The sequence below is a fragment of the Aythya ferina genome (genome assembly GCF_964211825.1).
Source record: "Aythya ferina genome assembly, chromosome: 21".
NCBI lineage: Eukaryota > Metazoa > Chordata > Aves > Anseriformes > Anatidae > Aythya > Aythya ferina.
The window spans coordinates 4,430,913-4,444,533 of NC_140319.1; the positions used below are offsets into that span (position 1 = coordinate 4,430,913).

Here is a 13,621-nt window from a genome sequence, read left to right on the forward strand (position 1 = left end):
CCTAAGCACCACATCCAACCTTTCCTTGAACACCCCCAGGTTTGGTGACCCCACTACTTCCCTGGGCAACCCGTCCCAACACCTGACTGCTCTTTCTGACAGAAATGTCTCCTCATTTCCAGCCTGAACCTCCCCTGGCACAACTTGAGGCCATTCCCTCTGGTCCTATTGCTAGTTATCTGTGAGAAGAGGCTGACCCCCAGCTCCCCACACCTTGCTTTCAGGCAGTTGCAGAGAGCAATGAGGTCCCCCCTGAGCCTCCTCTTCTCCAGACCAAACACCCCCGGTTCCCTCTGCTGCTCCTCACAATACATTGCCAGGTCTTAAAACAAATTAGCAGCACATTTTAATGAAATACAACACAAATCATTGAAGTGTAAATGGAGGAAAACTCCAACCTTCAAGCCTGTGCTTAGAAAGTCTGTCTAAAAGCTTTTCACTCATCTCTTCCACACCATCAATTTACATTGCAAAGCGAAAACAAATTTAAAATTAGAAAACAAACCAAAAAGCAAAACCTTGGAAAGACTCTCAGCCCCCATCTCACAGAGGAATAAATAAATAAATAAATAAATGACAAATGAACACAAATCATAACGTGTGTGTTTAACTGGACTGTCCCGATGCTCTGTGCATGTGCACATCTTAGGATGAGTTCTGGGGCTTCCCTGAACATCCCTTACACATGCCCAGTCCTTATCCATATAAATAATCCCCTTGGGTTTCTTACTGACATAAATCAGGAACTGACGTAAATCAGGAACAAAGCACCCGCATTCTGTATCTCCCTTACTCCACACCCTGCCCACCAAAATACTGAGAATCCACGTGATACTGTGCTGGTGTTACCACGTCAGCTCTACCAGAGTTATCATCCAGGATCAGGGCTCTGAGGAAATAGGAATGTGCACAATGGTCCCTATCCTGCAGAAGTTCAAGACAGCAATGTCTTACAGGGCTGCTGCCACATCTGAGGAGAAGTTAATGGCAGGAGATGACTTCCTTTTAAAGGAAGGAAAGCCTTCATAGAATATCATGAGTAGAACACACAAGAATCATCGAGTCGAACTTTGAGGCTTCAAAGTGTAACAGTGTACTTCCCCTTCCACTCCAAATCACAGCCATGAGTTTCTCCTTGCTTTGGGGGAAACTCACACAGATGTGTTCTTCCTCTTAGTTCTCACTAGCTTTACAAGACTGAAGAAATCAGAGTTAATTTGACCAGACACACACACAAGCCCAAATACCATCTCCCTTTCCCCCCAAAACATAGAGTTCCCCAAGAAATAAAACCATAGTACGGTGAAAACTTTTCCATTTTATTTTTTAAAGAAAAATATTCCTCTTTAAACACAAAGCATGAACTAAAAACCTCCAAGGAACAGTTTCTCCCCCGGAGCACAATTTAACTAAACTGTACAGTGTTAGAGCTCCCCGAACAAGTACACACACATGACATACAGTATTTCTGTCACAGGAAATAAAGTTTAGGACTCAAAATTGTCCTCCACACCCTCTCTCCATACCCATTCCATTCATAACAGTGATGATCACTTCTGGTTGTGACATATATATATATACACATATATATATATATGAACATTAAAATATAAATGTATTGGCCAAATTGGCCCTTTCTAGCCTTCTAACAAACGTCTGTGATAGAGGTTAAGACAATAGTTATTTCCAGGAATGGTACTTGGAAGAAAAAAAATATAGCAGCATCCACAGGCCACACAAGCCCTTAATTTCAGCTGCCCTGTTTTAAGGAACCCAGTCAGTTCAGCAGTGTTTTGTAGAAATTCCCATCGCTCAAGAAGAAGGAGTGGGAATAAAACATTCACAGGCCAAATTTGTTGCTTGAGCAGACAGGCAAAATTCCAGTGAATCTGGCCTATGGACCCCAGCAATAATTTTTTTCCCACGTTGCCACAGTGACCAATTTCATGTCTAAGCTTTTACGTAAAATAATGACAACTTTCTGAAATCAGCAACTTGTTCTATCTTTCCCATCAAATAGATATGCGTATAATATTCATGGCATCTGCCATTCTACCCAGACTACAGAACTGGAACCAGACTCTAAAATCCAAATTCTTCCTAATTCAGAACAGTAAAATCACCAAAAGTCTCCGCATGGTCTCATAACATGCCTAACAAGTCCATAGCCCCAAAAAAAGTACCTGGGCATTTTCAGAGGAAGGCAGGGAATGGAAAAGGTCTGGAAATGGAGCTCATTTATGTCCCACACGATGATTAACCGTGGCTTTTATTAAGTAACACTCAAATCTTTATCAGACAGACCATTTCATAAAAGTCTTTTCCATTCCATACACTCCAACAATTTTTACAGTAGGAAAAATATTAGAAAAATAAATTTCACCCCCGAACAACACTGTATGAAGTTCAGCATCACCAGTCAAGAAGATCTTTACAGGGGGACCAGCAAATCTTTCATTTCCTCCAAACCAGCTTCATACAGAAAACAGCAGCGAGATAGACATGGTATCTAGGAGCTAGATTAAGGCCAACAATATAAAGACAAACGCGGGCTCAGATCTTTTGAAATGAAGAAACCCTCCAAATGTTTTTATACATATGCACGCACGCACACACATACACACACATAACTCTTGGTACTACTCAAGCAAAGGCTTCACATCTGTGAAAGCACCACTGGAGTGTATTCTAGCACCAGGATGAAAAGTTAGTTGTCTTCCCTCTTCAGCAATAAAATCCAAAGTCTTTATATTGCTTTGGACAAGGTCACCAAATGCTCATCCAAGAACAGTTTCAGCGAGCGGATTCAAACAGCTTAAAGAATTCCTGCTGCGGATTATGGGCAAGAAGAGGTGTGTTGAGAGGCTGCAGCTCCTTGGTTGCTGGAGAGGAGGGGAGTTTCCATATTGCAATCTGGTAGAAACAGAGACCGAATTGGGCCCTGGGTGTGTGCGACAGTAAGTGAACTCGGTGCAGACAGGGGGTGAAAGTGGAAAACTTGCATACATGAAATCACAGTGCACATCTGTTGGCATAATAAAGACAAGCAAAACCACTATATTCTCTGGCAGGCTTGTCTCTGCATAGGCGGCCCCTGGCTATGCTGGAAGTCAGGACAAGGATCCGTGAATGAGATGTCACACACAGGACACCAGGACAACGTCAAACTCATACAGCACAGGTCTAAGGGAAAGCTTGTAAGTAGGTCTGCTAGCATCTCGCCTACACACATGCTCCAGTGAGTCTGCACAAGTCTAGAAAGGGGACAAAAATCTTGTAACAGCAATGTTGTGGGGTAGGTTCAGCTACGAGTAACAATGCATGCAAGATACAAAAGAATTAACCATCGACCTGAGCACATCCAGCTCTTTCTGCTGCGGGTCTCTATCCTGGATCTAGGCCTTGCACAGGAGGTGCTGGCTGTGCAGCCCTTTGCCAACACTTTGAGCAATTTGAGAGAAAGATGCAGAGCCAGGAACAACATCTCCATGCTCTCTCAGTTAGCACGTGTGGCCAGAGGTCTGTCCTGTGCATGCACAGTAAGCAGGCAACAACCAGCCTCACTACCAAGGGAGGATGGGGTGCTGTGGCTGGAAGTGAGCTGCTAAAACAGTGCTGGAAGAAATGGAAGAGACAAAGAGAGATTTAATTTTTCAGAGATTGAATCACCAGCAGTAAGTCCCACTTACTCTTATATTGCATGCTGACTGCTGATTGCTTATGTGATCTGTTAAGTGAGGCTGTGGTAAGAACTCCATAAAAACATGCAAGAAAAGAAATGAAGTGAAAGGAAAGGTGATCATCACTCTTGTGAATTGTGAGGTGTGAACTTCAGGATAGAGAGTTATCAGCACAGATATGCTGTATCTCTGTGCACATGCAAGAGTGCAACAAAGGGAACAGCAGCAGGACTGAGAGGAAGAGACACAGGAAGCGTAACACTGTAATTCAAGGTACAAACACAGGACAATAGGATGAGGGGAAAGGAAAGAGAAAAGATGTTTGAGGTAAAGGAGCCCGAAGGAAGAGACAATAGAAAAACTCTTTTAACAGTCAGTCCTGCTTCAGGAAACACGTAGCTAATGTCAGTTCTCTTTTCACCAGTGTCCTTGGCATGTTGGTAATTCTCCTCTCTGCATTGGGAACTTAAGAATAAAGACAAAGATCGTTATTTTTTTTTTCTAAGATATGCTAAATCACTTAGAGCATTCAGCATGATACTCCAAATGGCCCCTGAATACTAAGCCATGCTGATGACTCACCTGAAAGTGGAAGCACTCAAATTATAAGCTGCTTTTTGAAAATGTAGGGCTGTTTTCTTTGGGTTAGAAAAGCTAACAGTTTGAAACCATTCAGAAGCAGGTCTGGCATCTCTCACTGAGAGCACATTGGCGTCTAAGAAATACCTTCAACAGTTACTTGGCAAAGCCCAACATCAGACTGAGGAGCTACGTTTATGTAGAAATGTATACAATCAGACAGCTCCTCACATACCTCCTAACAGAATAGATTTGTGCGATTTACAGCAAGAACTATGGATGTGCCACTCCCTGCTTCAGTGAAAACACCAGCAGCTGGAGCTGTGAGCTGAAGCCCTTTGACTATGGTGCAAATCATGTGGGGATCCTTTTACAACAGGATTAATGCCTCCTGGGCAAAGCAAAACATAGCTTTCCGTTTTCTACTGCAAACCACAAAAGATGTCTGCTTTAGGTTTGTGCATCCCTAGAGCAACAGTGCTGGCTGGAAGTATATACAGAGAGCAGCTTCTGTCAACCAGTAAGACCAGAAAAGCAACTGGTGAGAGTGGCCTCAGGGCAGAGCCCAGGTGGAAGCACGTGGTCAGATAAGAATATGACAGAGTAGTCAGGTCACACGTGATCAGGCAAGATTAAGGCAACTAAAGAAAAGTTCAGCAACTGTTGAGAGGAGAGTGCCAAAGGGAAGAGAAAAGGAACCACTGAGCAAAGAGGCTGGGAATGGTGTAGCCAAAGCCCAGCACCAACTACTAAGCCAAGCCTCTTCTCCAGCTCATTGTTCTAATGCTCATTTTACCAGCACCATCAGCATGAGGTTAATATGTCAGGAAGAAGAGCTGGGGGAAGTTCCTAGAAGTGTAGCTTGCACCTTTTCAGGCTCATGTCTCAGGTCAGTTCCTTTGAAAGAAAGCGCATGGGCCATTTGACCAGCATCTGGCTTTGAACTAGGGCCTTCTGGGAGTCCTGCCTCCCACCTCCAGGGACAGTCCTGTGATATGTTCTACCTGGAAGTGATGGCAGCAGCTACTTAGGTTCCTTGTCATGACAGCTGAGCATACAGTGGTTATATAAAAAAAAAAAAAAAAAAGAATAAAAGTAACAGCATGCACCAGTGGCACAGCCATTAGACATGAAGCCGTGGTTGAATTCTTCTTGTCAGAGTCTTCTCAGAAGCAGGTGGGACCAGCAAGAAAGGAAGTGTTGGCACAAATCAGCGCAGACTCCGGTAGACATAGGCTGATGTGAAGATAGCATTGAGAGTCAGACTCACGGCTAGCAGACCTCGGAGAGTGGAGTTACCAAAATGACCTTGGTGGAAGAGGAGAACACAAAGAGAGAAAGGGACAGCAGGAAGAGATATTAAAGAACTGATGAGATAAATAACAGTGAACATATGTTGCGCTCTCTCCTTGCTTTCACTGGAAGCAGAAATTGCTGAAGCAGTTTCCCTGTCAGGAAAGATTCCACTACACTCCTTAGCTCTATTTTCATCTTTTCCCCCTTTGCAACATCCACGTCCCCACCCCTTTTCTTCTGTCTCAGTTTAGCACTCTAGCTGTCAGTACTCTTCAAACAGACCAAAAATCAGGAATAACCTTATTAAGGGCTTCAAGTAGCAGAAAGAAGACCCATTTTGCTACTAGCAATTTGTTTGATCTTAAGATCAGATCACTACAACAGCACAGGAAAGACCTCAAGTGTCCTCATAGAAATGTTTGCACGCATATGAAGCACCCACAGGACTTGCACTTACCTCTCCAGCCTGCCAGATCTTCCCCTTTGGTAGTTGTGTCTACCACACAGGTAGATGAGTGTGATGAATGATCCTCCTTTTTGATGGAATTATCGCTGCAAATACTCCCTCCTTCCACAGCAGATCTCATATCTGCAAAAAGAAAGAGATACAAAAATTCAGGAGGCACCCATGGAAGTCAAAAGCAGCAGAATTTACCAATCAAAAGGTAGACATCAGTAATGAATGACTGCCTGGTAAAATCATGAAAGGATTGAGGATGCGAGCTAGAAATAAAGGCCAAGTTTCACTGCTGTGCAGCAGAAGTTGCCTGTTTGCTTGTCTCAAGCATTATCCATATCAGCATCACCACACCAGTAGTTAAGAGGAGCTATCCAAGCAGGGGGAAGGGCAGTGACAGCAGTATCCCCTTGGCACCACTCAGTGAGAAAAGGACATCGGCTTTGGCTGAACAGAGCTTCTCCACGCCAGTGAATTCATAAGGCAGCTTTGGTAGCCTAACAGTCATTACCATCTGGGTCTTTCCTAAAGGATTCTCATCTGCTATATGGCCCAGATGATGCATGGATTTGCTTGCAAGTCAACTTCTTCCTACAAATGCATTTCCAAGAGTGCAGCAGGCTGCCAGCATACCATGCATTCCCCGCTCGCTGAGGTTCTTCTTCGGAAAAGAGGACAGCTCCGTGGCAAAGATGTTGCTGTCTGAGTGGCTGTGCTCCTCAGAGCTCGTTGGGGTGAGCAGGGCCTCGTTCTGAGATGGGAAAAGCAGCAGCTTCTGTCCTTTCAGGTTCAGGCGGGCAGGGCTGATGAGCGGCCGGCGATATCGCAAGGAACCTGAGCTGGAAGTCACAGAGCCAGCCACTGATGGTGCTGGAGAGGGGATGCGGGAGGGAGCACAGCTGCCTGACAGCATGGAGAAGTGATCTGAAATAGAAACATACACGAAGAGAAAAGAGATTATAACCCCAATATACAAGAGGCACAGTTTTCTTTATCAGTTCTACAAGAAGAGGGAACAGAAATTGCAAAACTCCATCAAATCTTGCACTAAAATTCTTTATTCGTTCCCATTCCCACACTGCAAAACACGGAGAAATTCCACACGCACTTACTTTGGTGCACTCAAGGATGACTTATACTAGAGATGTTTTTTTCAGGAGCTGTGGGAGCTCTCTCTCCTTAGCGTGTCCTTTCAGGAGAACCTCCATTACACGTACTGTTTGCACGTGAATGAACAATTCTGGCATGTACTCTAAAGGCTGCTGTGAAGCTGTATCAGGAAGCAAGGATGTTTCCATGATGGCATTAGCCCAGACTGCATTTCCAGCAGCAAACACTTAGGCAGCACAAACAGCCAAACGATCCAGTTGGGGTCAGGAGTGCAACAGACAGGTCACTAGAGGACATGGGATTAAAAGGACAGAGCAGACAGGGTAGCTAAATCAGGAGTTCCTTGGGCTGGGGAAAGCAAAACAGAAGAGCTGCCTTAGGAAATATTTCAAGTCTTCTTTCAAAGCAATCTCAATTCAGATATAAAGTAGGGAAGGGATCCTTGCTTTGTCTCACTGATTTCAGTGTGAGCTCTCCCAGAGAGAATAATATCCCACACTTTATTTTGAGGGAATCCCACCTTTATTTGGAACCATCTCTGCAATATTTTCACTGAGATCTCAGCAGAGACAAAAGAATTAAACTGGGGTCATGTGTCTCAACCCCTCCCCATGCAAATCCTGCAGAGATGCTTGCTCTGGAAGCCCCGATGTTACCTGATGTAGGAGACTCCTTGGACTGAGATGACTGTGAGGCCGGTCGACTTCCGCTGAACAAATAGCCAGAATCTAGAAAAGCAAAAATGAAAGAGCTTGAACCCAGAGGGCTCAGCTACCAGAGGTCTATCCTTCTAAAAGATAACTGTGTCATCTTGTTGTGTCTCAGAAGGGGAGGGGTTGTAAAGGTAGGCAGGAAAAACATCCTTATATTCCTAGGTAGGCTAAATGCCAGAGTCAGAATAATGCCCTTTTCCCAGCTGCAGTGAAACAGATCTGTACATCTAAATCTATTTAGAATAGACTAAATAGAATAGAATAAAAAATATTCTCTCTCCAGCCTGTCTTGTCTTCGGACCTTCACAAAGGAAATCACAGCCTCATATGGGTGGATTAGCATGCAGGGGGAATCCCAGCCATCTGGTGCATTTGCACCTATCCTTCCATGGCAGTTAGGTAACTGGAAAGGTGAAGGCTGTGCCAAAAGCTGCTGTGCCACAGAAAGGTTTGCATGGCTGGTCTTTCACCTGCTCTTAGTGGCAAAACTCAGTGGCTGCTCGCAGCTTGAGCCAGAGAAATATGGAATGAACTAAAAAATCCCAGTAAGACTGCTCTCTTTGCTGCAGTGTTAGCCTAGAAACTGCCACAATTCAGCCTCTGACCTGCTGGTAATCAGTCAGTGACACAGGAAGGCTTAGCTTTCCTTAGACATAGAACAATATTTGAATGCTGTTCCCCATCTGTTAATCTCGAGCACAGCAAAACTGAGGGCTGCAAGGGAGTCATTCATGAGGCCTATAAATCTTCCCTAGATCACAGGGCCTCTAAAGCAACCTCTGTAGCTGTGCTAGCACGTATCATTTAAGGATCAGCCTACCTTCAGCTCTGCTCCTTTCAGGTGTTGTAAGAAAACCAGACTACATAAAGCAGCCAGAAGGAAGGGAGAGATCTCTCTCAAAATGTTTAGAGAGGCCTCTGGATTTCTGTAAGCCCACCAGTCACTGTAGATTTCAGTAAACCCCCAGACAGTAAGCACTCAGGGAGACTTCTTGCTTCACCTGGATGGCAACGCCAAGCTAATTTCTTAATGCTAAAAACCAAATAACCAACACTGGACACTCCTCTGCACCATGGAAGATGCACCACTGCTCATTTTAGACAATGTAGACACAGTCCTTAACTAACTGCTGCAAAAGGTATTAGTTTAGAAGTGATTAAGAACAACTGAGATTTACAGTTAGCAGTAACACAGCATCAGGCTTAGTGGCTCCCTCAGGAGCTAGCTTAACCTAGTTTTTAGGAGGTAACCTGTATTAGCGACAGCCCATGACATAAAGGAATAGGTGTGCCCCATCAGCACTGCCTCCCACAGGCTGTTAGCAGACTGCTGGCCCTCACTCCAGCCCCAAGAACATGTCAGTGGTCTCTAAACAGGACTACCACTGGTGGATACACCACAGCCCACCTTCTTCTGAAGCACTGCACCACTCTGCTGTCATTGCCACCTGGCTGGGAAGTTTCACACACACCTTACCTGCTCTGGCCAAAGAGGGGATGGTACCCAGGGAGAGCGCCCTGTTGAGACGTCCAGGAAGAGAGGAAGAAGAAGTCCTGCGTGGGGACCTGAAGAGCTGCTGGTTTGTCAGCTGGAGAATACTGGGAGGTGTTGGGACAAAAAGAGACGTAGCAGAGGAAGGGAAGCCAGTGCCAGTGCCGTTGGAAAACAGAGTAATCGAATCCCCGGAGAGGTACCTGCAAATGACAGGCATGACAAGCATTTAGCAACGAGTATGTTCCAGGAACTCCCTCTCTCAGTTCTAACTAGGGGAACCAGAACGCAACAACCTCAACAGAATGGAAAACAATTTGTGTTTCTTTTGGACCAGAACTAGTGTTGATTGTAGCTCTTGAATACAAACATTTGCTTTGTTACCAGGTTTGTACTAATTTTTCAGTGCAAGAATGCAAGATATAAAATGCTCAGGGTTACGGGAAGGTTTTTTCCCCTTTGAAACTGGGCAAGAAAGAAGTGCTCAACCTTACTTAAATTACTGTGCACCAACCTGTCCTGCAACATGGGGTGGAAAAAAATGGTGGGACAGTTTAGAATCTCAGGTGCAAGCAGTTCCAGCTTATTGGTTTTCTCCCTGAGAAAATTACCCTGATGTAAAGCATCAGGGTGCTTTACCAATTCCAAACAGAGAGGGCCAACAACAGGGTACTTCTGATGTTTGTCATGTGCACATGCAAAGAACATGCTGACAATGCCACGACTCTGGGTAGCAAGTAGTTATCTGCTTATTTTTTTTGTCTTTACAAACCAGAATCAGCATCTCTGATGTCAGTATAGAGAGAAGTGTTTTTATGAATACCTAGATGAAGACTTAAGCACAAATGTTCTGCTTTAAAACTAACATTCAAGCCCCTTTGATGCATTTGCCTTTATTATGTTTCTCTGAGACTCACTGGCCTCATTTTACAGATGGGAAAGAGAAGCAAAAAGGAGCGAAGTGACTTGTCCAGGGTCACATTAAAACTCTGTGATAGAACTGAGACACAAACTTGGGTTTCCTGATCCTAAATTGAGGCCTAAACCATTATCATTTTTTTCTCTCTGGATATGGTAATTAGCCACAAATATGTACTGGAGCAGTCATTCAGAAGCTATTGTGCTCCCATAACATACGCTCCGGGCGTCATCTTGCTTCTAGTGTGGAAAAAATTTCAATTATGGCCCCTAGGAAAATTTTAAATTGGCAGTAATAATTGCAAGTGTTTAGGTAGGTCTCCAAGTTGTTTCCAAGGAGTTCTTTGCAAGTGAAAGCAGGGAGCCATAGAAGTGTTTCCAATTTGAGAATCCAACAGGAGAGAGAACAGACAACATGCACTTAAGGATACCTTCACCAGTTAGCTTGATTTTTAAGTAACACGGATTCAAACTGACTTCTATTCTACTGATAATATAAGAAAGGACTTCGCATTTTACATGGCTGTTGCAGCTAGCACTGTCATGTTACGTGGTTTATAGGCTAATAAATTACATAATTAATTTGTGATACTCACATTTCCCTGTCTACCTTTGCAGTGGTTTACAATTTAAGAATCAACCTAAACTGAACGATCTGGCACAAAACTACTCCTATTTCTACTTTCTTTGCATTCCTCCTTGAAATCATGTGCTGAGCTTAACCTGTGTGTGCAGGTTAGTTATCACAGTACATCAGAGGAATCTGCTTTGGAGTCTCACCTGTGTTCTCCTACCCTCAAAATGAGTGTTTCGAGAAGGCCACAGTGTCGAAAGTATGGGAACTTGGTATTATTTTTTTAACAACTGAATGAAATGCATGAAAATGTCTAGAATTCAAACAAGATGTTTCAAGGATCTCCTGTAAGATTCTTTAGTTAAAAGCGGGTAATATATACTCTTGTCAAGTAAGTAATGACAAAGTACTAAACAAAGTGTGAAGTGGACACATACATTTTCAAACAGAGATACCAGACTTTGCATCATGTCATCAGGCTGCAACATTTAGAGGTTTAACATCACTTCTGATGGAAACACTGAGACAGATGAGAGCAGAAACACAGCTTTTCATCTGTCAGAGGAAAGCCAAGAGTAAGAGAGAGAGTGGAGGAATATGCGCATCTCAGTCTCGTGCTGTGGGGTGACTTACGCACGTGCCACTCGCCTGGAGATGACAAATATGATGTAGCAAAATTATGCAGTGCTAGCACACGCAGAAGAAGCAGTCTAGGTTTAAGATCACGATTTAAAATATCTTATAAAACTACTTATCTGCTAGTATGAGGCAGACATCAACAATCCCGACCAGCTTAATCAGGCTGAACAACATCTGAGCCAACCAGCCTTCTGGTGCTTGCAAGCAGGACATGCCTTTAACAGCAGCAAGGAACTCGTCAATCTTGCAGCAGAAAGTGCCCAACCTCTTCAGGTTCCAGAGGACCTGGGAAGGGTGTCATGCTTCGCAAACGTGCAGAGTCCTTTAGTGCATATACACATGAATATTTGCCCCACCACACATACAGACATCACCAGCAGATGTACACGTCCATCTCAGCTCCGTAAGAGGGAATGAATTGGAAAGGAAATGAGAGGTGCAGCTCAGGACCATGATATGAACCATCTCAGAGACAGCGATACCTACCACTCACAGTGTCTGTAAAGGCCCAAATCAGAGCACCACCCGGGAGCAACACTGCTCTTGTTTCCTAGCTTTGAACTTTTTCTATGCTCGGGCAAAAGGATCCAGCTTTACACAGCTCCTTGCTGCAGAGGAAGACGGAGTACCTGCCTTATTGGCTTTTGGCAGTTTTTAGGAGGGTGGAAAACATTACAATTATATTATCACTTACAACTGCAAACTCTTTCCTAGGATTTTAACTTTTTGGAATTGGAGGTCCATGGGCTCTGCTGAAAATTCTTCTGAACCTCAACACGTTAGTGCGGTCTGAACCCCCAGGCAGCTGATGAAACGTTTGTCTTGCGCCATCCAGAAAACCATTTTTTCTGGTTAGCAAAGAAGAGCTGGAGAATTTTGAGGATAGCACGTTAATGCCTGAGGACTAAGGGCTGACCAAAGAACAGCTTAAATGTTGATCTGCTCTGAATAAATCCCTACAACGTGCAAAATTATTCTCCTTTTCTACGAGCGGCTAAAAAGCAGGGGTGCTGTCATGGGAATGCATTTCATGGCTGAGAGTGGTCAGCTGAACTAAAACTTTCAGAAGCAGATGGAAAAAGGTGACAAGATCAAGAGGGTCATAAGGCAGGAAGCAGCCAGAACACAGCCCTGGAACGGAGCAGTGCAGCTACATCTCTGCTCTCAGCTTAGGGCATTGCTCCAAGATGTTTGTGCACGTGATAAAAGCAGCTCTGGCAACCGTGGAAAAAGTACCCAACAAGGAAGAGGGAAAAAAAAAAAAGGCTCTGGAGTCAGATGTTTGTGGAAATAGGGCCCGGAAGCCGTTTATTTCAGAACTTGTCATTCAGAACATCAAAAATCGGATATCTTAATTAGTGTATACAACGATCACAGCGTTACTAGACAGTTGGGCACAACTCTGCTACACAGATCCTTTAAAAATAAATAAATAGAAGATTAAAGAAGAGTAGTACATGGTATGGGACAGTACACTGTCCTGAAGAAACACTTCCTGCCCGTAGAGCCTCCTCTCCCAATACCTCCCTCTTATCCAACGCCAGCACCTTTTTAATTGCGATTTTAACCACAGAGATGCTGCGTCACCCCTGGGATAGAGAGAGCCATGGGAGAGCATGGGTCAGGTCAGTCTACAGGGCTGTAGGTGGGCCCCCTCCTGCTATCAGCTAACTTAGGGCATGGAGTAAGAAGGTAAGGTGCAGAGTCAGGCAGCTGACTGTACGTACCCAGGTTTGTCTGCCTGGAAGCAGCCAGAACCTCTGGTCAGTTGCGGGATAAAATGTTGCCTCATAATTTACCTATGAATTGTCCACGTGTAACTGCAATGTCTTCTGCCCAGACTGCAGAAGCAGCTCGCTACTGCCTTACTCATTGCTGGCTGCAAAATAAACAAGGTTCTGCCAGCTGACGTGAAGCCACTCGTATGGTCTGCTGCAGCACATCAGGCCACCAGTCAAGTTCCACAGCGTGTGCCTCTGGTCAAGGTGACAGAATCAGGAGTAAAGAGCCATGTGGCAAATAAAACATGGGACAATAACGCTGAAAAAGAGCACAGGTCTCAAACACGTTAAGATTTTGATATGTGACTTACAGAACTAGGAACTTTAGCTCCCCAGGCTAAGGATTGTTTTCTCCTACACGTCACCCTGCTTTGGGTGCAAG

At 44.4% G+C, this 13,621-nt stretch overlaps 1 protein-coding gene across 3 annotated transcripts in view; it reads right to left on the reverse strand.

Annotated features, from left to right (window-relative positions):
- Positions 1 to 1,298: 1,298 nt before the first annotated feature.
- Positions 1,299 to 13,621, reverse strand: part of TMEM201 (transmembrane protein 201) — a 28,069-nt gene continuing 15,746 nt past the window's right edge. The window contains exons 7-11 of one of the 3 annotated variants that reach the window (XM_084495413.1): positions 9,313 to 9,530; positions 7,779 to 7,850; positions 6,646 to 6,936; positions 6,013 to 6,144; positions 1,299 to 2,913 (exon numbers count right to left, since the gene is read on the reverse strand). In XM_084495413.1, the coding sequence (XP_084351539.1) occupies positions 2,837 to 2,913; positions 6,013 to 6,144; positions 6,646 to 6,936; positions 7,779 to 7,850; positions 9,313 to 9,530 (790 nt within the window). In that variant the 3' untranslated portion in view covers positions 1,299 to 2,836. Of the gene's footprint in view, positions 5,568 to 6,012; positions 6,145 to 6,645; positions 6,937 to 7,130; positions 7,409 to 7,778; positions 7,851 to 9,312; positions 9,531 to 13,621 lie in introns of those variants that run through there. The other 2 variants (XM_084495412.1, XM_084495414.1) reach the window with 2 other exon arrangements.